The sequence below is a fragment of the Diplotaxodon limnothrissa genome, linkage group LG22, assembly GCF_057381915.1.
Source record: "Diplotaxodon limnothrissa isolate DT_005_m linkage group LG22, D_limnothrissa_male_GT1.1, whole genome shotgun sequence".
Taxonomy (NCBI): domain Eukaryota; kingdom Metazoa; phylum Chordata; class Actinopteri; order Cichliformes; family Cichlidae; genus Diplotaxodon; species Diplotaxodon limnothrissa.
Window position 1 is genome coordinate 25,273,383 of NC_140616.1, and position 23,952 is coordinate 25,297,334.

General features: G+C 42.0%; 1 protein-coding gene across 1 annotated transcript in view; it reads left to right on the forward strand.

Annotated features, from left to right (window-relative positions):
• Positions 1-4,552: 4,552 nt before the first annotated feature.
• The window catches only part of nhsl3 (NHS like 3), a 36,747-nt gene continuing 17,347 nt past the window's right edge, over positions 4,553-23,952 (forward strand). Inside the window, exon 1 of the mRNA XM_085346192.1 lies at positions 4,553-4,824. Within this exon, the coding sequence (XP_085202318.1) occupies positions 4,593-4,824 (232 nt within the window). The 5' untranslated portion in view covers positions 4,553-4,592. The remainder of the gene's footprint in view (positions 4,825-23,952) is intronic.

Genomic DNA, 23,952 nt, shown 5'->3' on the forward strand with positions numbered 1-23,952 from the left:
CATGTCAGCTTAAACTGGTCATCTTTACATGCTTCCTCTCATGAAGGCATGAAACAGAAGTAAATCCTTTAAACGCTGATCTTGGTTTAGTCACAGGTTTAGTGACAGTCATTTATAATAATGACAATACAGATATCCACACTGCAGCACTGAGAAACTGATTTCTTTCGGTTTCACTGTTTTTCGAAATGACCCCTTCATCATTCAACTCTAAAAAAGTGTTTCCCAGAGGCACAATAAACTCTTCCAGCTTCATTTTCAGTAGGTTCAACCCTGTATGACATGACTCAGTGATATTTCTGGTACTTTCCTTTTGCATTTAGAGGCAGTAAAATGGGCAGCTTCTTCTAGCTTTTACAATTTATAACCCAGTCTTTTTTTGCCTACATAAGAGTGGGGTAGTAACAGCAAGTTGTCCAAGAAGAAAAGAGACATGCCAGGAGAGAGAAAATCAGCATTTTTATTACATTCTCCTTCTTTTTCTTTGCACTTTTCCCCTCTCAGCTTAAATTTCTTTATTTCCAAAATCCCTTATCAAACCGAACTCATTGCCAACAGAGTCTCTGACTTCTATTATAACCATAGACTGGTTAGACAAAGCTTCCTCTGTACAGAGGAATCCCTTCTGCTCCCTTCACAGCTGAGTATCAACCTGGAATCTCTCCCCATGCTTTAAAACTATTATTACTTATCACAATTCTCTCTCTGTCCTCATGGCTTAACATCATCTTAGCTGGTTGATGTTATAAATAATTGGACTGTGGAATGTATTTGGACTTTTTTTGGTCTTTTTCACTTCTAAATTAATTCCTAGAAATGTATTCCTAGATGACGGAAATGCACATGTTAGATTAGAGTAGTTAAGACCTATTTTGGTGTTTGGTTTTATTTTGTGCGTTTAAATGTTGTATATGCCTGTTTGAGAACTGGATAGAAACAGAGAAACAGTCGGTGCAGAAAGAATGCGTCTGTCGCAGGACAAAAGCAGGTCGAGAATGATAATGCCGGGTCGAGAGAGCTGGGCTTATCCCAACCGGCAGTATGGATTTCCTGCCTGCAGCCTCCTTTCAGTCACATCCAACACAAACACTCGCACACATACACACAGGTCACTCACAAAGTGTTGTGCAACTGTGAAATTAAAAAGTAGCTTCCAAAACTTTTTCCAATATCTATATACTGCTATAGTGTTTAATAAACATCTCCTCTTGGTGTTCCATTTCTACAAAACAATTCAACAAGATAATTTACACTTAAGTTGCATATTTAGAAGTCATTTTGAGTAAGATGCAACTCTATACCAGTAGCATTCTCTCAGGGCAAGCAAGGAAAGCAGTGCTTGTCCAGTGAAAGCTAAAAATATACATCTATTTAAAGTACCAGAGTGCATCTCTTCTCGTCACATCTCAAACTGCATTCAGGAACCGTCCCCCACCTGGCACGATCTGATATCGTCGTGTTGGTGTTGTTCCCAGATCATCATAGTAAATGTTCCAGGATCAACATTGCAAGTGACCAATCAGAATGTTGTGACGTCATACTTTTGCGACTTCGGGAAAAAACGCCTTAAAACAAAAAACTGTACTTAAGCTGCGAGAAACCGCCTCTGTCCGCCGAGGCAGAAAGTAACGAGCGAGTTAACTCCCAACACTGAGGAGGAGTACAGAAGTGGATTTACTCTTTCAGCATATATAAAAGAGTAAAATGAATTATAAAAATATTACATTTAAATAAATTGTTTCAACTTAAGCTTTTTTGCCCTTAATGCCATAACATTATGAGTTTTTGAGACCTCGAGTAAGACCATCATCACTTCACTTGTCTCTTGTAATGCTTGTTAAAGGATAGCGGAGCATATGTAGCTGCAGTTGTTACACAGAGAGCTACATATGGGAACAGAATGAGGGAGGATAGGTGACACATTACCCAGCAGGATCATGATGTTCTCGTGGTTAATGATTTTTACTGCACATGCACATTTCACACAGGCGCTCCGTAGCCCACTTGCAGACATATTGAGGGTAACTGTTTTCTCTTCAATTGCCATAGAAACCTTAAAACATTTCAATCTGTTAGGCCTGAGTGAACTAAACGATGACTCATTTTAACCCCTCCCAGGACTCCAACACACACATCCAGCATGGACCCCTCCACCACTCTCTCCCTCTCACACACACTCACCAAGCAAAACCTCACCATGAATCATCTCACATTCATAACCGGCACACAGGTCGAATTTTTGAGAACAGCTAACCGACTGCCGCCCTGTCTTTACTGCAACACAAGTGACACGGTGCCTCAAAGCAAATTCCCTCCACATGTTTTAATTTACTTTTGGCTCGCTCTTTTCCATGATGTGAGACAGAGAAAGACCTCTGACGAGCGCTGACAGTACATGATCGGCTTGAGGGATGACGGTCATTAAAGCTGTTAAATATGAGAACCATGTGCTGAAAGAAAAAAAAAGCTGACTGACAGCGATATCTTTAGATCGTGTGCCAGAAATAACCCAGGAATCCCAAGAGACAGGTAATTTAGCTGCCTCATCTCAGGAGCTAAATCAAGACCGTGGCCCACAGCTCATGATGAGGCCGACCATGTGAATAAGAAAGACTTTAATCCCGTGTTGTTGGGCTACTTGCGTGTACACGTGTACCTGAGGAGCTTTCTAAGATCTGCATCACAATTATACCTGCGTTTGGCATGGGATGTATTAAGTGATGTTTTTGCTGGATCTCTGCTCTAACCAGCATGTTTACTCTTGATGATGATGAGTATTTGTGTGAGTTACAGGCTACAAAATACAAAAGGTTGGTTTGGGTGCTCATAGTATAAAATGCCAAAATTACAGTAAACTCCCTTGTTGCCAATTAACCAGATGCATGCGAGACTGCAGTCACAGGCTTGCCTCAGTCTGTTCCCAGAAGGCTGCGACACCACCTTCTGCTTCCTCTTCCTTACCCTACTGGGTCTCCTCCACATTCAGACCAGACGAGCCAGTCCCACAACACAACAACATGCTGTTGTCGGCTCGGCTCGTTCCCCACCACAGTGAATTTTGAAGCTCAGGTCAGGTTTCTGAGGTGAGTACAGCTGAATGCTGCTTAAAGGTGCTCCCCTGTAACTTGCCTTATTGCCCTAATTTCTGTGTGTGTGTGTGTGTGTGTGTGTGTGTGTGTGTGTGTGTGTGTGTGTGTGTGTGTGTCACATTTAACAAGTGGTGTCAAGTTTCTACCTGGCCAGAAAGAGGTAGAAAAGAGAAACCCTGTCTTTCAGGTGAAACGGCTGAATCACTTCACCCTTGACAGGTGACTGTTCGGTAGTCTCCCCATGGAGCTTTCCTTTTCTCCAAATAAATAAGACAAAATGAAGCCCAGGAAGGAGGCACAGTAGTGTTGAGCGCTCTATTTATGGTTACACGGCTCCAAAGGGTGTATTTTTGTTTCAAAGCTTCAATGATGGATCATCACACCAGGGTTCCTCTCCAGAGGGAGACGACTGAACCTGATCCACAGAAACGAGGCTGGGAGGAAAGACAGAAAAAAACCTAACTGTGCAGCTTCAAGTAAAGGACTCAACACGAGAGCTAAAATGTGAGAGCTGGCTATGAACATGAAGAGGAACAAGCAGCGCTGTAATGGCTCACTCCTACCAGCACTGTAAGAGGGTGGAGGAGAGGCTGGCTCCGATACAGAGGGAGGGACTGTGTTCAGAGAGCATGGAGCTTCATTCACTGTGCTAAACACACACACACAGACACACACATGCTCTGTAAAGCTGTTCTCAGGCGGAGAGAAAGGAGTGGAGCAGAGGAGAGGACAGCATGCTCACGCTGTAAGTTTACAAATGTTTGATTGTTTGTTAATGTGACACGTACAGGAAGCTTGTGTGTGTGCGTGTGTGTGTGTTGTTTGTGTGTATCTCTTTTTAAAGTAAAAGAAATAGTTGACTTTTAAACTTTTTCTTCCACTCTTTCTCTTCTCTAACTCAGCCGTACGCACTTTTCTGCTGATGTGAACCACATGGCTCACGTGCATGCACACACATACAGAGACGCTGCAGAGGTCTGGAGCTCCCGTAGGGCCAGGACATATACAAGAAAAGTGAGAGAATAGAAAAGGGAGAGTGGGGGCGACTGAGTAACAGGAAAACTTTGGGAGAACAGGGTAGAAATACTCTCGGTTCACGGTTATACTTTCTTGTTTTCTCTTCTTTTCTGTTTATGTTTTATTTCGATTCCATTCCTGATCATCTTGACTGGGTTTGGATATTCTCATTAACCCAGCCTTAACTTTGTTCCTCTGTTCTTGAGTTCCCATGCCACTCTGTCCTCCCTCTGACTTTCATTTCCAGCCTATTTTTATATATTTCTCTTCTGCGCTCTTTCTCTCATCCTGCTGATCTCATTGTTGTCCCAGGTGGTGACAGACGGAGGGGGGGAAAGGATAAACGGACACTAAGAGAGGCCAAACAGGGAAGGGAGGTTTCATCAAACCCTACATACCAGGGAGGTCCAGGTCCTGTGACAAACAGTAAGACGCCTTGATCCAGGTGGAGGTACAGTTCCTTAGCCTCCAGGACCAACCTCCAGGATGTCCCGGAGGAGGTCTACAGGTGACCTGGTGCCCAGGGACATCACTGAGATCTTAGCCCGTGAGGCGAAGGCTCAGCGTGGGCAGAGGAAGCCAGGAAGCTCCCTTGGAGGCGCCTTCAGCTGGTTAAAGGGGAGCCGGCGGAAAAAGAACGCCGGCAATGGACTGAACCGCAATGGGAGTGCTGTGACAGATGCCAAACTGGGACACCAGAACCATGAGCCTGCAAAAGGTGAGAGAGGAGTCATTTTGAACTTGACCTTTTTTAAGTGTCGCCAAACACAGTAAGACTAGAAGAAATTCTAGCTCATAAACAGTTTGCTGGGGGACATTTAAAGATTTTGAATAAATGTTTTCTTAATATTTAATATAAATAGTTTAAAATAGAAGATAAAATAAATATTGTTCATCACACGAGGATTGATAGCTTTAAATCAGAATGATTTCCTATTTCTAGTACAGTTTGCATTTGTAAGCAGCATTTATACTCTAATTATACGTTTGCACTAACAGTGGATCAGATTATGTTTCTGTTGTTCAATTATAAGATGTTGCTTGTCGTGACAAACCTACACAGACTCTGCAGTTCCCCTCAAATCCGTGTAGTGTTTTATCGTCTTTTAGCTCATCCTTTTGGTTTTACGGCATGTAACTTTCCCTTGTTACCATAGCAACATGCTGTTTTCTGAAAAAAACAAACCAAACAAACCCAGAGACAAACAAAAAACAAACCAAAAAAATCCCATCTGAAGCTTGAGACGGTTAGCTACTAGCTTGTGGACTCCCTGTTGCTACCATTTGAAGTAGTGTTATTGTTCCTAGAAAGGCAGAGAGGACTGTTTTAACTTACAAGGACTGATAAAGTCCCTGTTTGGAAGCAGAGCCTTCAACCAGCAAAATATTAGTCCGTGTTACTTTTTCTTTCACTGTGTGTTTACTTTTGTTTTTACTCAAAGTCTAGTTGGCTTGAGGCACAAACCCCCTTGTTTGCTGATTGGTTAGTGCAAAAGCACCTTTCAACATTGGTGAACATGCCAGAAAGTGTCAGAGAGAATTCTTTACCTTATAATCTAAAGTGTGCTGAGATAACCCTTTTTGTGAATTTATGTGACGTAGGGGGAAAAAACAAGGCTCAGCATCTTGAAGCCACTTTTGGTTTGTCTGGTGAGTCTGCCGTATAATTTTGTCCTGTTTTGTTTGTCATGACCGCAGACTTCGTGGTCATGATGTGTTTTTGAGGAATGTTGACTTTGAGATTAAGATGGAAAGTTACAAGAGATTTTGTTATCATCGGGACATCAGTCTTTAGATTTAAAACCTGGCAAAACCGACACACACAAAGTCTGACTCCGGGGTCTAATCCCCTCTCTTCTGTTTACTCACTGTTTGCTTGCTCTACAGCACAGAGATTACCCACAGTTCCCATTTCCTGTTTTTGTTCCACCTCTAAACCCATCCATTTCTCCTCTGTCATTGCACTTGTGTGTGTTACTGTAGCAAGTCTTGGAAACCTAGATTCTGAGTCTTTTAAACTTTCTTGGTCACCTCCTTTGTGGTTTTTGTGCCTCTTCTGCCTAAATAGGGCTTCCACAATCCCTTACCGTGCCTAATGCTATGGTTTTGTCACATCCGTGGAGAACTATGACTACAGGATGGGTAACAGACAGTGACTTCATTTGAAAGCAAAGATTAACTTGTAGTAGTGCTAATAATTCCCGGGCAAAGGATGTGGTCAAAGGCTGATGCGAAGAATGTGTGGGAACCCTGGTTTTGGCATCATGTTTTTTTTTCCATTATAAAGGCTAAAAAGGGAGTGATGTGAATATGAGAAGACTCAGATTGCAAACAGAAAATGAGCACACATATTGATGCAGCTTTGTGTTCACTAGCTGTGTTCTCTTTGAGTTCAGTTGGTTAAGATGGACTACAGTGGGATCGTAATGCAGCTGCACATGTGTTTGTTATCATCTGAAAGTTTCATTTGAAAGAAATCCATGATATCTGAAAAGCAGAAATTGGAGCATTGACAGGACATAGTTCCCTGTTCTAATCCTCCAAACATTGCTCAAGCAGCTGTTTAAATTAGTCAGCATCTATTCAAAGTTCACATGCATTCACCATGCACAGGGGGTCTGAGGCCTCTGCACTTCCATCTTATTCTAAGGGAAAAAAAACAGTCGTGCTGTTTCAGAAGCATGAACTGCAAGTGCTTTCTGTCTCACCTGTGGTTGTGTGTGCATGAACACATCGTTAGACTTGAACTGCTTTTGTTTTCTTTGGCACTTGGTCTCCTAACTGTCAGTAATCGGTGCATTGCACCTTTACTTTTCTTTCACAACAGTTCATTCTTTCAGAACCAGCTAGGTGACTTTTTCAATCCGAGGAAACAAAAAATCAGTCTCCACCAAGAAAAGTGCACTCACACACAAAACTCCCTTTTAACAGGAAGAAAACTCCAGCAGAACCAGGCTCAGGGAGGGGCGGCCATCTGCCAAGACCTGAAGATAAAATGAAATAAAATAAAATCACTATAATACACATTACTTGTTACTTTTGTTATGCATTATGTTACTTAATTACTGCTTGGGGAAAATAATGTTACATTATGTTTGCATTACTATGTAACATGGCCTGTTAATTTAATAATATAATACTAAGGTTACAGTGCCGCACACTGACACAAATTGCCATCTTAATGAACATACATACAGTCTTTGTTTTAGTGATTATGTCTGAACACAATGCAACACTGAATCCCAAAGAAGCGTTAAAGTGACAACCAGTGTAATTTCACTGTAGAAACAAGTGCTAAAAATGGAGGCTAGAAGCTAACTGCGCTTCGCTGCTTCTCTTACCGACTAAACTAAAGTCTTGTTGCAGGGCTGAGGTGCACATACATCCAGCATCATTCCTGGTTCTTCCCTGGCTTTGTGCTGGCATGCTGTCTGTTTTTTAAAGGGCAAAGAGTTGCCCTGTTTGTTTTTGTCCTGGGCGCAGTTTTCACATTATTGTCACGCTCTTGTTCTTTAGTTCACAAAAAATAAAAGTTATCTTCATATCTCCACTCCTGAAAAGTTGTAGACCGCTCCCCCACTTACTTCATTTCGGTTTTTTATTGTTGTAGTGTGTCTTGAAAAATATCAGATTGTGCATTATGACAGTAAACATGAATGTAAGCACTGGTTTGTGGATGAACATCATGAAGCCTTGTGTCTGGCTTCAAGTTTGTCAGTCTTGTTGGTTGGGCATATTTGGTTAAGAGGTTATCGACTGATGCTAGCTAGCTTGATAAGCAAGGACAAATGTCTGCTGACATTTAAATAAAATACCCTTTGAAGCGTTCTTAATGGAATTATTAGGCAAATATAAATGTAGCTTGCTGTGCAGTGAATACTATAAACAGATCAAGCTCAAAGCCACCGTGACATCAAAGCCTTAAAAAATGTCAACTTATTAAAAATTATTTGTTTTCTCAAAGGCGTAAATTAAGTGTAGAAGAATAAAACAGTTTCCTCAACCCGGTTGCAAACATGTGTTTTTCTGCTGTACAGTTGGGTGCGTGGTTGAGACAAGGGAGCTAATGGGGAGTGAGTCGCCTTTGAAGCCAGCCTTGTGTGGCCGCAGGAGGGACTGAACGAACCAGACTCACGTTGCGTCTCCACTGCATACGAACGTTTGCTTAAAATCCCATAACGCATTTGCAGTTCCTGTAAATTACAGTGTTTCCATTTGTCTTTGTTGATCTGCTGCACTTTGCGTCATCCGTGCACATCTTTGTTATGTGCGGCACACTTACATCTTTGCTGGTTTACATTAGCTGCGTCATCCGTGCATGACTGATTCAGACCGTCTCCTCTGAAAGGGAGCGCTCTGCAGTTCAACACCGACTGCTGGCTACATTTTACAGAGACTCCTCTTCTTCTTAAAAAAAACAGAAAAACAAAACTGTCTTTGATGTGCTGAATTCCTGGGAGTCTTGTATCACAGCGGATTGTGTGTGTGTGTGTGTGTGTGTGTGTGTGTGTGTGTGTGTGTGTGTGTGTGTGTGTGTGTGTGTGTGTGTGTGTGTTAGCCTGGATGCCAGATTGGGCCTAGAGTTATGTGATGTAGAGAAGAGATTACAACGAATCACAAAGCTCCATTCAGCCTTGAGAGGACTCTTCGGGAACACTCTCTCAATGCTTTTTTAATTAGAGCAACGTCTCAGCACAAACACATGCACTCAGACACACACATCTCTGTGTCTCCTAGGTTTTTCAGCCTCTTTTCACACTCGTTAAAGAATATTTTTATCTTCTAATCACTTCTCAGATTGCTTAACGCTCTTTTCAGCACCGCTGTGGGTGTGTTGGCCTTCGCTGATCGTTACTGTGCAGTCAGCATGTGTTTATAGTTGGACGTCTGCTGAGCTGCGTGTGAGGGCGTGTGACCGAGAGCTGCCCTGTATCAGAGGGTATCTCTGTGTTTGTGTGTCAGCGGCATATTGCTGGGCTTAGGGCGGCGCCAACATTCATTACATCACCTCCACAAAGAAACACACACACATTCGAGGTTGAGTAGAGCCCCCCGCAACTACCTGCTTTGTCCAGCACAGCCCATCTTTGGTTGCTGGCTTTTTGTGCAGTGAGGTCATTTTGCGCAATCCCCGGGATTCCACACGAGTGCGTCTGTGTGTGCAGTCACTGTTTTCTGCATGTGTACAGCCCCGTGTGAGCCTTTCCTTTTTATTTTCTTTTTTTTTCCATGTGGCTTTCTAAATGTGTTTGCAATGGAGCCCACTCAGTACTTGAGTTTCTGGATCTGCTACGGGTTTATATGTGTGTGTTCAGCTGCCACATCACAGAATACAGTCAGGGTGTGTAGATTCACAAACTGGGATGTAGATTACAGACCTAGCAGGGTAATAGAAGAGCAAACATCTCATTACATTGAGAACATTGTATACAGCCCACGCTTTATTACAGGCCACAACTCAGGGCTGGTTTAATGCAGTTTGACAGGATGAAGGCAGTGAGTGTCGGGCAACGAGAGGGTGTGAAAGTTTAATGCATCCCCACTGCGTCCCCCCTCGAACATCATTCATCACCAATGCGCACACACTTTGATGAGTGTGTGGTAATTTCACCTGGGTAAGCAGATACCTCATCCATCACCACAGACCTAAAGCCATGTCGCTGAGGTAAACGTCTCCTAGGCAGCAACACTGTGAGGAACGCGTTGCTGTGGCAGCAATAATAGGGTGATGTTGTCGTGAAACATTAAGCATTTTCAGGTCGTGGTTAAGGTGAAGCGTACCTCATATTTTTTTAGAGGTTCACATTCCTTGTGAATTCCCATGCAGGTCACATCAATGCTTTATATGTACGTAGGAAGAGGTTCCTAAAATTACTTGTGATCATTATCCGATGTGCTTGCAGGGGTTATGTTTATGGAATAAAAGGTAATGGTTGTTTTATAGGACATGGAGTGTGTTTGATGTGGTGGGGAAGCAGCTGGAAGACATCACTGTGGGACTAAGGGAGTGGGCATCTGTATATACAGGGAAATACAACTGATTTACCCTCAAGAGTGTGTGTGTGTGTGTGTGTGTGTGTGTGTGTGTGTGTGTGTGTGTGTGTGTGTGTGTGTGGTTCAGTTATGTAATATGTTGTAACAGATACACCTGTTGAAAGCTGTTTACAGGATACAGCTGCGTCTTTGTCCATTTTTATTTCTGTGAAGAGAAGAAGACAATGATAGCACAACTCAGAACTCAGCGAGCCTCGAGTAAATTAAGGACTATAAAGTTCTGATAACTTTCACTTGATGAAAGACCTTGGAATAATAACTAATGTCACCAATGTTTGTTTCTAATCTAGGCTTTTGCCAGCTTCTTGTGGTTCAAGCTTAGATATTTACCAGGCTGCAGTGTTGTCAGGTTGTGCTATCCCACATCGGCACTTGTGCTTGACAAATGTTGATCTGGAAATACACTGTGGGGTCAGGTCTTTTTCATAGCGACTTTGACTAAGACATGCTAACTACTTAGCTTGCTATGCTGACTGCCTGTTGGTTTTCAGAGTGTAGCTTGTTTTTGCTGAGATTAATTATTCATCCCATGCTTTGTTGTTAAAGTTAGCACGTGGTAGATGGTTTTAAACAGCTGATTCATCAAACCACCTGCCAAGTATTTCTTTGAAACTCCCAACTCTTCTCAAACAATTTACAAGGTCCACTTCCACGACGCTTGTGTGAGCTTGATATTTACTTAATATCTCCAACCATGAGGAAAATAAGCATAAGTGATGAGAGTACATAAAATACTTGTTTCCTACATATAAAGCCAAATTAAATTCTAATATGACACAGACTTTGTACTGGAGAAATCAACACCAGCATAATGTTGCTTTTGAATATTAAGTTCTGTTTGGTTCAATGAATTGTCAAAATTGGTGAATTCCATTTCTTTTTCTTTCACTGGTTTTCTTTCAGCAAACAAACATGTACAAATTAATCACTATACTCTTATCTCTAGTATATGTGAAATAGCACACAACTGGCCTGGGCTTAACTGGGCTTAATGTTAACCTTTTATTTAGTTATTTCATAAATTTGACCAAAGAACCAAGTTTTAGTTGTTTAGAGCTTTTGCTTCACCAACTATTCTTGCAGTGGCATGTGTTGACTCTTACAGAAAGGCAAGCAGAGACATTTGTGCTGTCTGTCTGTATGCTACATGGACATGTTCACCTTTCTGCACTCTTTTCTGGCTACCACTATAGTTAAATAAATATCTAGTAAATTATCTGTTACCAGGACAAATCATTGAAGCTGGTTTACTTGCTAATGCTAGCTGTGTTTCCATTTGAAGCGCAGGTCGTAACTTTCTTTAGTTCACAAAAAATAAGTTATCTTCATATCTCCACTCCTGAAAAGTTGTACACTGCTCCCCCATTTCACTTTATTTCATTTTTTGGGGGTGTAAAGTGCTTTGAAAAATATTAGATTGTGCATTATGACAGTAAACATGAATGTAAGCACTAGTTTGTGGATGAACATCTTGAAGCCTTGCGTCTGGCTTCAAGGTTGTCACAGTCTTGTTTTATGCCCATATTTAGTTAAGAGGTTATCGGCTGATGCTAGCTAGCTTGATAGGCAACTGCACAGGTGAATCGGACAGATGTCTGCTGACATGTAAATAAAATACCCTTTGAAGCGTTCTTAATTAAATTATTAGGCAAAAATAAATGTAGCTTGCTGTGCAGTGAATACTATATACAGATCAAGCTCAAAGCCACTGTGACATCAAAGCCTTAAAAAATGTCAACTTATTAAAAATTATTTGTTTTCTCAAAGGCGTAAATTAAGTGTAGAAGAATAAAACAGTTTCCTCAACCCGGTTGCAAACATGTGTTTTTCTGCGGTACAGTTGGGTGCGTGGTTGAGACAAGGGAGCTAATGGGGAGTGAATCGCTTTTGAAGCCAGCCTTGTGTGGCCGCAGGAGGGACTGAACGAACGTTGCATCTCCACTGCATACGAAGGTTTGCATACAAAATCCTATAACATATTTGCAGTTCTTGTAAATTACAGCGATTCCATTTGTCTTTGTTGATCTGCTGCACTTTGCGTCATCCGTGCACATCTTTGTTACGTCTTTGTTACGTAAGCGCAGCTCAAGGCTCCATGCACACAATAACTAGCAGGCGAGGAGCTTTGTCTGATATGAAAGGAGAGAGATCGCATTACTTTGATAAGTTTCAAATTATGTCTATTTTTAGATTTGACACGGCAAGCACTGCTTACCTTGCTTGTCCCGTTGAAATGCCAATGAGGCTAGACACTGGTTGGGGTGGAAATGAGGCAGGTATAGGTTTGAATGAGGATCTCTAGGTGACCAGAATGAAATGAGGCGAGTCATTCCAGTCAATGTAAAAGGCAGAATGGCAGAAGAGAGCTGACACTTAAAACACAGAATAGAGGCTGATTGGCTCACAGAAGGTAGGATTGACACAATTTTGACACACACACACACACACACACACACACACACACACACACACACACACACACCAATAAAAGTGTAAACAGTAACATTTAAAGAGAGATTCCTTAGTCCTGTTTTGAGACTCTGGTGATGGTCTCCATGACAACAGCATTCCTCTACACAAATGTCCTTTAATGTACGCATGCGCACATGCACGCACATGCACGTGCACGCATGTCGACTCCCCTTTGCATGTTTCTCTTTTTTCAGTTCCCTTCAACTGTCAGATCCTCAACTGTCTCCTGACTCTGACACACGCTTTCATCACGCTCATATTGAAATGTATCTAGGGCACGTTTGCCACTATGCTTTGCTGCTCACAGGTGAAGGCATGTTGCAGAGCATCATCCCTGTGCGTGACCTGAGTGAGATCTCATAGTTTTATGAGGGATGAGACGAGGAGCTCAGTGTACTCTACCAGCGCAGATGCACTGGGTGTGGTTGTGTTGGCGATGCATTAGGAGGCAGCACATCGTTCTGAGTGTTTTAGTGAAGATCGTTTTACACTCTGCAACAGGAAGCTTGCTGATATCATAAGTGCACTTCTCTCCTTTCTCCTTCCTCTGTATGGAGACACAATCTAACACACATATAGCATGAGCATTCATATTTCATATTTGGAAATTCCCAGTAAGTCCTCCTGCTCCTCAGAGCCAAATCGATTCCTCTTGTAGAAAAAGAAGGGATTGTAAATTCTTTGCCCAGCAGCTCTCCCTATCCACGCTCCCCCTCCCCTGACAGTAAATCTGCTTTTTTCTTTTATTGGAGCCTTTTTTTTATCTTCTTCTCTACACATCAGAAGGAGCAAGGGCTGGAGGGCTGTGCATGAACAGGGCTTCGCTCATGAGAAGTGCGCATTTTTTCTTCACCGAAATCTCACTTTCACCTGATGGGAGCACCGTGCTACGTGGTGATGGTGGTGATCATCATCACCATCTCTTTCTCTCCACACGCCTTCCTCTCTGACCTCCTTCTGAACAACTGCAATCGATCCACAGGCTCTGGGAATGGTGTCATTCCTATCTGGTGACAGCAGAGGTCATGACATCATCACTCCAAGACACATAACCTGCCAAATCGTCACTCGGTGTTCATTTTTAGGGTTAGACGGGGAGGTGGGAGGAGCCAGAAGGAAAGGGAGCACAGGGAACGAGGAAGAGGATGTTACAGGAAAAGATTGGACTCGACACAAGTGATTTAGTTTCCCCAGAATTCCCCATTATCCCTATTTCTGTAACTCATCTGTCTGGCTCAGCATTTGTATTTCCTCTAAGCGTAGTCGGAGTGATCTCATATCAAAACAAGCTTTGATCCTCTGACTATAGTTTTTATATTCGGTTTGTGTTTGTGTGTGTGTGTGGGATGAAGGGGAATTTCAAAGAGTGCCAGACAGAATATCTTCACCTGTCAAGATCGGCTGAATTATTAAGCATCCATATGCTGTTCTAAGCCCACACTCTTTCCTTTATTTCAGTATTTATTACTTATTCTGTGTTACTCATTCCCAGGCAGTAAATGCTACAGACCACCCTTCTCATCGGGCAGCTTTTGGTTTCTGTTTGCGTGTGAGGCTCGAAATGATGGAAATAAGTCTAATGTGGTGCTTGTGTGAATCCTCTGCTTTGGAGCACAGCGATCACAGTGGGAGGGGCACACACACATACACACACGATTCCACGCATACATACGTACACACCCACAAACTGAGGCTTGTCAGTGCTGAGTGTGTCTTCAGTGGCTGTGCTTGACTAGCAGTGGTGAACGGCAGATTTGAGTGGACATTTATGATTTATGGAGCTTTTTTTTGTTTGTCGCACAGGAATGGTGTCAGTGGGTCTTTAGCAAAGATAGTCCACACTGTGGCATGTGTGTGTGTGTCAGCAGGACTGAATCAGCAGGAATGATTTGAGCTTTATTGACTTTGACTCAGAGTGTATGCTCATGCTGGAGTAGAAAGGATTTAAGAGTAAGGATACAGATGTAATGTCACAGGAGGAAAACATGGTAGAGCCACTCTAGGGGCCAGAGGACTGCCCCCCTCTCTCAGAAAAAAAAAGAAAAAAAATGGGAAACGGTATCCAGAAGAAGAAGAAGACAGAAAAAAGCTCATCTTCCTCTCCATCCTCGTGCCTGAGTCCCAACAGGGAGAAACCTAAAGGCGTCTGGCTGTTTGGGCACGCGGACAAACTGACAACAGGTAAGGTTTTGTCATTTGCTTATTGTCATTTTAAAACTGAAGGAGGAGTTTGAGAAGAGATGAAGCTGACTTTTAGTTGTGGCTACTCATGCAAGGTTGTGCAAAGTAGTTCCCACAGTCAGCTTTTTATGTGCAGGGTGAATATTCCCATGCTGACTTCACCTTAGTCAGCTGCAAGGGTTCCTGCTTATTGCACCAGTGTGCACAGGAGGACTGTGTGTGGGTAAAGTTCTGTGTTTGTGTTGTGGAGATTTCTTTTCCTGCTGACAAATGATCAAGTTAACAGAGCGTTTTATTTTAGCGCTAACTTTACTCTTTTTGTTCCTCACTGCTCCTCTACCCCACCCTTCCATCCATCCTGAACCACCCTCAGTGTGTGTGTTATCTTTGGGCTGAGAGTGGGGGATTATTTTATGACTGTCTGACCGCTATACCTGCTGTGGAAAATAGAGCTTGGCCTGTCCCACACTGATCGTTGTCTCTGTTAACTGTCCCCAAAGCAAAAAAAAAGGAAAAAAAACCCTGACAAACAGGTTCAGCCCTGACACAAACAGATAGATAGTCAGATAGCGCTCTGCTACTGAGATTTGTTTTTCCACCAGGGCGCCATGGCATAATCTTTTTATTTATTCCTCTGGAGTGGCTTTGTGTTTCATGCTTTCTTCCCTGAACCACTCCTATTTTTATTCTGCTGTTTGTAATGGTGACTGATAAAATCTGGTCACTTTAGCCTGTCTTCTTCTCTGTCTCTGTATTCTTCTTTTAAAGTTAAGAACAAACTAGATCTGGGGTTGTTAGGTTACAACACACATGGTTTTATTTTGACTAAGCCTGGGTTTCCTTCATAGACTGTATATAAAAGATGGGCACATCCACTGTGACATCACTGACTGGTGTCTGGCTCCACAATTTAGTCACCAATATGTTTATATTTTCAGACTATAAACATGGTTGTTTGTGCTGTTTAACATGGGAGTCTATGGGGGATGGAGTTGCTTTTGGAGCCTGTCTTTTTCATTATGGGGAGATTAAATTGTCAATGCTGACCTTGCAAGATCAGAAACTAAAAAAACACTTTATGAAGGCAGCTGGCTCACAGTCTCGTAGACATCCCACTCTCAACAAACCAAAGTGTCTTCATGCTTGTTGCTGTTAAAAATTTGAACAAACTGTGTGGTTTACTGTGTGCTTGCATACACGTCTGCGCTCAGGGTGGTCAGTGTCTTTGCGAGCATGCGTGGTTATCGTCTTCTGTTCTCCTGTTCTCATTCATGGGGGGGTTTATTCAGAAAGACTGTGAATGCATTCCTACATTCCTGCTGATTTACTTATGCATGAGCACTCATCCTGCACACAAACCCACAATTTTGAAGAGCAAGTCAAAGTGAAGCTTCTGAGGTGATTGTAGCTGCCCTTTGCAACACAAAGAGGCAAAATAAAAACAGCCTAGAGAGAAAGAGAAAGGGAAAGAGAGTGTTGTATTGCATACTGTTGAGCTCTGTGCTGTAAGTGTAAAAGGGAAACACACAGAAGATGAACTTGGTTAACTATGTTTCTGTCTCTGTGGTTCTGGGTACGTTGCAAACCGGAGCCCTGCCTCGCTTTCATCTAACACTTGAGAGCTTTATATCTGGGATTTTGGCACCCGACAGAGTGAGAAACGACTGGATGTCACACCTACACCACCTCACTTGTTCTGTATTTTTGATCAAGGTCATCAACTGGAATGTGGGATGTTTCCCAAGGCTGGTCAAACTCTGTTAAACATCTCAGACTACATAATGTGAGAAAAAGCATTTGCCGCTATCCTGAGTTCTTAGTTTTTTGCTTATTTTTCAAACTTACATGTTTCAGATTGTCAAAAAAATCTAATATGATAAATTAAATAATCCAAATAAATACAAAATGTAATTTGTAAATGATGAGTTCATTTATTGAAGGAAAAAAACTATCCAAATCTGCCTGGGCCTGTGGGAAACAGTAATTGCCTCATACTGTTAAATCATGAGTTAACTGTGACTAGCAACACCCAATCAGGAAAGGAGCAAATGCTTTGTCATGGCACAAGATAAATATATATGCACTGTCCTGCAGAGCCCTCAACCCCTTGAGCCAGCTCATCACCAAAACTGGATATAGATTTACGAGTCGAGTGACCATCAGCCACCTCCTGTATATGGATGACATCAAGCTGTACACCAGGAACAAACAAGGCATTGATTCACTGATCCACCTCACCGGGATGTGCAGCAAGGGCATAAGGATGTCACTCAGGCTGGATAGGTGTGGCTGAATGGTTGCAAAGAGAGGGAAGGTGATCCAGACTGAAGGGGTGGAGTTACAGGACAGCTCCAAGTACTAGCAAGCTGAAGGGTGGTAATAAGATTTGAGTTATCAATACAAATGCCATACTGGTCATCAGATTACTATGCTGGGATGATAAGCTGGCCACAGGAGGACATACATGTCACTGATGTCAGGACACCAAAACTCCTCAAAAGCGCCTACAAGAGGGCCTCAGGCAGCTGAAGACAGATGGTGATGAGGAATAGGAAGAGTGGGCCGATGGCGCGATATGGCAGCCTCGCTTTTGTCAGTCTGCCCCAGGGCAGCTGTGGCTACAACTGTAGCTTGTACCAGTGTTCCTCCACCAGTGCTTGAATGTGAGAGTGAATGAATAGTGGAACTGTAAAGTGCTTTGAGGGTCTCAAAAAGTGCTATATAAATGCAATTCATTATTATTATTATTATTATTAAACACACACACAGCCCAGGAGTGTGAAACAGAGGTTTTATATACAGGAAGGATGGATGTAGCCACCACTGCATCGTGTACTGGTTAGTAAAGTCTCACGGTGAAGTCTTGACCTGAGGTAGGGAGGGATACTGGGAGGGACACTGCATAGTCACAGGGTAGTGACGAGTTAATTACGCACTTAAGTCATACCTTGTTCTTCCTGACTTGTTGGTTTTAACAGGAATTATAATTTACAAAATAAATGTAGTGTTCTTTCCACTGGATTTCTTTTTGCAACCAGAGGACCAAAATAAACCATGCTGGTTTGAGGCACTTTTGCTTTGGTTTCATTTTTCACTCCTATCATTTAAATACAGTCTGTGTTATTAAGTAATTCAATTATTTTTTTCTTGGCTTTATCGACCCTGACAGAACATATTACAAGAAAGCCGTTGTAGCAGATTTATGGCACATCCACTGTACATCCACTGATGTCAACTGTAGGGCAGTGGCTACAGTGGATTAGGTTAAATTATACACACACAAACACACACACTGACTGCTGATGGGCTTGCAGATGTTTCATATTACTTTCTAATAACTGTCCACTGTGCTGGAAGAACCTCACAGCTGGCTTTTATCACGGGGAAGTCTGAGTTCATCTTCGCTACGATGAGGTGTCAAATAACACATGGAACAAACTGGTATTACTGTAAATTTCAAATATCAGTACATATCCTTGAACCACACCACTCCTCTAAATCTTAGTTCGGCTTTCACTCCTCTGTTTGGTTATCTTCTTAACCTTGGACTCTTGGCGAGTTATTTATCTTAGCATTCAAAAGGACAGATATTTACCCTGGACTGGGCAAAACGGGAAAAGAATGTGGTGTTGTAGCTGATAAAGGCCAGAAAAGTGAAAGAACGCAGATGACAAAATTAGGGTGGGAGAATAGAAAGAAGGTTATACTGGTAGAGGATATAATTGGGACAGAAGAAGAGAGGAACACATCGTATAAATTCGTGACTAAGGCTGCCAGTGTATTTCCCTCCCATTCTTATTACAACTGTCTTGTGCGGGTAGTGATATTCCATATACCATTATCCAGCCGGGTAAGGCTTGCCTAAGCCTTTTGATTTCTGTAAGCGGGGCTAAGATGCTTTCTTCCTGGTCCTCCTTTGAAGATCTCATTTACTGTGCGCCACTGTCAAAGTCACGGACTCCCTGCAGAGGAGCTTAGCAACACACAGTTGGATAAAGACTAGATGACTCTTCATCTCCGCTATCTATCCCTCCTCTATCCTTCTCCCCATCTGATCCTTCAGCACTGATCGGTTACATTGTGCTGATGTTTCTGTGTGCATCTCCTCTGGTTTACATGCAGCTAAGTGACACAGATCAGGTTATATTTATAGTTCACATCTATTCACTTCCTTTCAGTTTCTTTCCTGCTCTCTCAGAAGCTGCGTTTCCCACCTTATGAGAAAAAACAACGGGGAGAAACAGGCTGATATTGCCATTCTTAAATCTCTTTCCTCTTTACCTACAACTTTGTGTCTGCACGTCAGTACAGTTTGCAGAGACAGACAGACCCCTGTGTTTCATCGCTGTTTCTCACAGGTATTACCGCCTTTTAGTGTCTGCCCGTTTTAGCAGCACAGCTTCCCACCTGTAACATCATGTTTTAACTTGTTGCACAAAATGTCACAAAAGTGATGAAAGCGGATCGTTACCTCCTTCCTTTAGCCTGTCCTCCCATGCCCTTTAACGGTAGAAACGTTTGTTTTCTTGCCCTTGAGGAAGGGACAGTTTCGGCAACATACAATTGTGGCAAGTCTGAAATTTCTAGCCCTAGATGCCATTTCCAGAATAGTTTGAAGCAGGCATGCTAACTGATATAGAGCCAGTTTGCAAATGCTTTGCATGCAAAAAGAGAGAGGAAGTGCAGTTGGTTTTGATTTGTATCACTATTTAGTTAAGTTTGTGCAGTAAAACTGTTTGGCTGGAATTGAAATACACAATTTATTATACCAGTGTTCTCTGTAAAGGGGGACGAGCACACATTTTCTATGCACTCGCTCATTCTCAGGGCTGCTAGCTCTCTGTAAAATACAGTTGTAGGTCCCAACAATACCCTGCACAAATACTGACCACTGCAGTTACTTTTAGGGGAAGATCATCTCAAAATCTTACATGAAGTTGAGGCACATTCAAGTCATTGCTAACTGATTGATGCACTTCCTGATATTAGTATCAACGCTGGCTAGAGCTGATATATATCACAGTTGAAAATCTTGTCTTGTGACTACATGTCACACTGTCTCTGAAGCAGAGAGTTGAATAACGAGCTTGTAGCAGAGAAAAATAACAAGATGTTTAAGAAAAACTAAACACAATTGTTGCAAATTGCATTAATAAAGTTTCACATGTCCTTAGATACACTCCTAATTCGTGAGATTCATAACTACTACTTAAAGTAAAGGACTGCACGTTACTGATGTAATAACACTCACTTCCAGAAGGGGGAGACAAAATTGGCTCTTAAATGCCGTCATTTCAGCCGTGCTAGCATTACTCTACTTAATTAGGTCAGATTCATTTGCAACTTTTTTTCCTAATCACTGCTACAGTCGTCTACAATCCTGCATTAATAATAACTAAAATGGTGTGCATCGTGTCTAAGAAGGCCCTGCAGTAACAAACCCACAGAGAGTTTTCACACAGCTCTGCAGTTCTTCACTGCTTAGGGCCCGTTTTAGTTTTCTCATAATTGTCTAACCTGCAAAAGTGAGTTGAAATAACACAGTTTCCTGAGGCAGCGTCTGACCGTTTGTTGTTGTTGGGTGTCTTTTTTTCAAAAACTTGAAAAACACCGGCGTCGTGTTTCACGCGGTCCAAAAACACAACATTAAACAAATGCTTATGTTTAACTGTATCTACACCGAATATGCGAAATGGCAATTATTCCAACAACGAGTGGTGATTGAAGTAATGTATTAATGAGTAATTAATGTTGCTTTCATTTGGAGAAAGGGCAATACTTGTGTTATGGGGAAAAGCAGTGTTGACATTGTTGGTTAGAGCTGCATCTCTGGATTTTTGAGTATATTCTGAGTAACAATCCATCGGGTTGCTAAAAATCTTGTAGCTTCAGTGCAGCTGAGTGATCCCTCTGTCTCCAGTGCAGAAAGAGTTCATGCATTAAAACATAAATTCAGTCAAAGCGTCTTCGTCTGCACAGACAAATGCAACCCATGGTGTTTGTGGGAGAGACATCGTAACTCAGAGGTCCGTGTTTTTGCTTCAGACGTGATTGTAGAATTGATGGTTTAATGATCACCTTTTTAAAATAAGAACAAACTCATACTTTATGCTTTCATTAAGCCTCGCTTTCTGACATCACTCTGTCCGATCTTTAATTCAAAGCTTGCGACAGTTTCATTAAAGCTGGTCCTGCCGAGCCAATAGATGAATTTTCAACTTCACCACAGTGGCTTTAATTCAAGTTAATCATCCGTGAAAGGGGCTCTTTCATATAGATTTGTCCTCTTATGTAGATAAAATAAATCTGGTTTGTAAGCTGCTACAATTGCTGCTGGTGAATGTTCTGTCCAGAGTTAGAGGACTAACATAGAAACTTGGAGTTATTTTGCAAAAGCATCGAGAAAATTTCACCAGCAGCTCAAACAAACTTAAATTTCTTCTCCTTATCCAGTTAAGTGTGGCCAAGCATTGATAATATAAATGCTGCTGATGTTGGACACATGTGAGACAGCATGTGAAAACTACTACATTAATATGCAAAAGGCCAGATGTCATTCATCTGTTTCTGTGTATTTTCTATAAATTTTTAACTAGAAGATGTCAAACTGTGTCCAGTCTTTGATTTATTGTGGTTTGCCTATGAGCCAAATAGATAAACATTCATTTGTAGCAACAAGAAAAAATGATTAAACCTTTGATAAAAACATAACAAGGTTTACAAGAACCGGTTATCACACGGCATCATCAAAAGTTGCCAGTCTCAATAAGAGCGATACATTGGCTAATTTGTGGTGTGTGTGGCTGCAGTGAGTGTGTCGGTTTCCCCCTGATAACTGAGAGTTTTACTGAATGAGCATTTTGAACAGAAGTGAGCTGTTTGTTTTTAATTTATCCATCAGAAATTGTCCGGTAAGCTAAAGTTTTTCAGGCATAGTTTTGAGAGATATTTGCAAACAGTGAAAAACACTGGAAATTTTGGAAAGGACAGTTCTTTGTGCTTGGCTGTTTATTGTGGACAGTCGGGATTCTGCGTCTGCATGCATCTCTTTTCCCGTGCTGTGCCACATATACAGAATGTTAGGATAAAAATGTGCTGTTTTTACCCCTCAGCTGTAAAAGGACATGTTGGCGGATGGGTGAGCGGTGAGGTCACTCATGTTTGTGAATGAAAGTAACTTGAGAATGAGGATAACTTCAGAACGATGTGGGATTTTGAAATTCATACCATAGATGCATCTACAAAAAATCTCAGACAACTTTGAATCTCAGTGACCTTGAACTCAAAGTCAAGGTCAGGTTTTCTGAAAATCTTTGAATGTGATAACTTGTGAAGGATTTTCAAATTTACACCATATACTTGCACCTATACTAGCAGGCTGACGGGAAGCACTGGCAGGTGCCAGCAGGGGTGCCACCAAGGGGGGACCGGCAGGAGGTAACTGCCCCCCCCCAATACTTCCCTATGTTGATAATTTTAATAAATGCGAGCACGAGAGAGAGGAAGATACCCTACAATGAGCTGAAGCATTAGCTTATTCTTTATTGTTATTTATTGGGCTCCATCACTTTGCAAATTGGGCAACTTAAACAAGATGACATGTGTGAAATTGGTAAAATAAAAAATAATTATTTGTGGCTGTAACTAAAATGCGAGCATTTTGTGAGCACCATCGCTTCATGCTCGACTCTCGGGGTTCAGTAAAGCTCTCTTATTGCATGTTTATGGCGGCAGGATGGATGTTCACAATTAAATTTATTTCATTCACAACCAATTCAGTCTTCCTGTTTTTGATCAAATTTTCCCCCGTCTGGTCGCCCAATTAAAAAATAAATAAATTCTAGAAATGCCCCGGGTCAGGAGACCTTGGATTCATGCAGGCACAGGCGTTATACACTGAAGCAGAAGGCTGTGAGGCGGTGCCAGCTTCAGCCTCTTTTTCTACTCCAACATTTGGCAGCAGGTTTACTCAAACGCCTTTTCACACACATTTAAAAGTGTTTTCAGGCCGATTCAGTCCGAGCGGTTCTGACTTGTTTACGAAAGGGAGGCTTAGCTCATCGGCCGTGCATAATGGGATCTCGCAGAGGAAGAGTGATGAGCAAGAGAGAGTGTTTCTAAGACTTTAATGAAGGCTCACAGCTAGCAGAATGAGCTGTTGTTCTCAGTGGCTAGAAGTCACTCGCAGAAGTTAGTAGACACATGCTAGACTCATTCTCTGCACTGCTGGTACATTTACGTGTGTGTTTATCACATGTGTGTTGTAGTGTACGCTGAAAACAGGCTGCGTCTGTTCAAGCCTAATGCGAACGGTGTGATTCGGATGACGTGCACTTAAATGAAGATGTCCGCCCCCTCGTTGCACCTCACAGCCCTCTGTGCAGGATGTCAGCAGATCCTCTTATTTATTTATTTTTGCTCCATGTAAACTCTGCTTTTCACATTTAATGGTGGCAATACAAACAAGTTTATCTAAAGTATACCACAATGCCTTGGCATATTCCACAAGTGGACTTGAAACACAGCTATGACATTTTCCACAGCTTTGACAGCCTCTCTCACAGCAGCTACTGGCTAACTCTCATGCATTTATCCATCATAACAGACTGATGATCCATTTAGAGGAGAAAAACAAGGGGTGATTGTTTTGAAGAAAAAGAACTCCTTTAACTTCTCGAGGAAAATAAGTGCCTAAAATTATAGAAATGGCATTTTGGTTAAATAGGAAAAAAAGAAAAGAAATGCAGACATAGCTTTTGTCAACCGATGAGTCAAGCCAGAGTTTGACATTTACATTTTGTGGCATTGCTGTCATTGAGAAAAAAGGTCGAAGAGGTTGGGAGTTTGAACAGCTGCTAAACGTCAAGCAGTTTACTCTTTATCTCGGCTGAAGTTTTATTGTGAAATTTCAGACAGGATCCTTATCTGAGACAGCGGTCACGTTATCCTGTGAGCTTTCATTTTGCAAGCGAATTTTGGGAACGTTCCGAGGAAAATGATAAGCATGAACATGAAACACGGGCTGTGACAAAAATCAGTTTTCTTTGTAAAGCTTACAAATTCAGATAAAGGAAAACGAAAAGAATTATGCATCAGAAACCTGCATAACTGTGGCCGTACCATTGTGCAGGAAGATGGT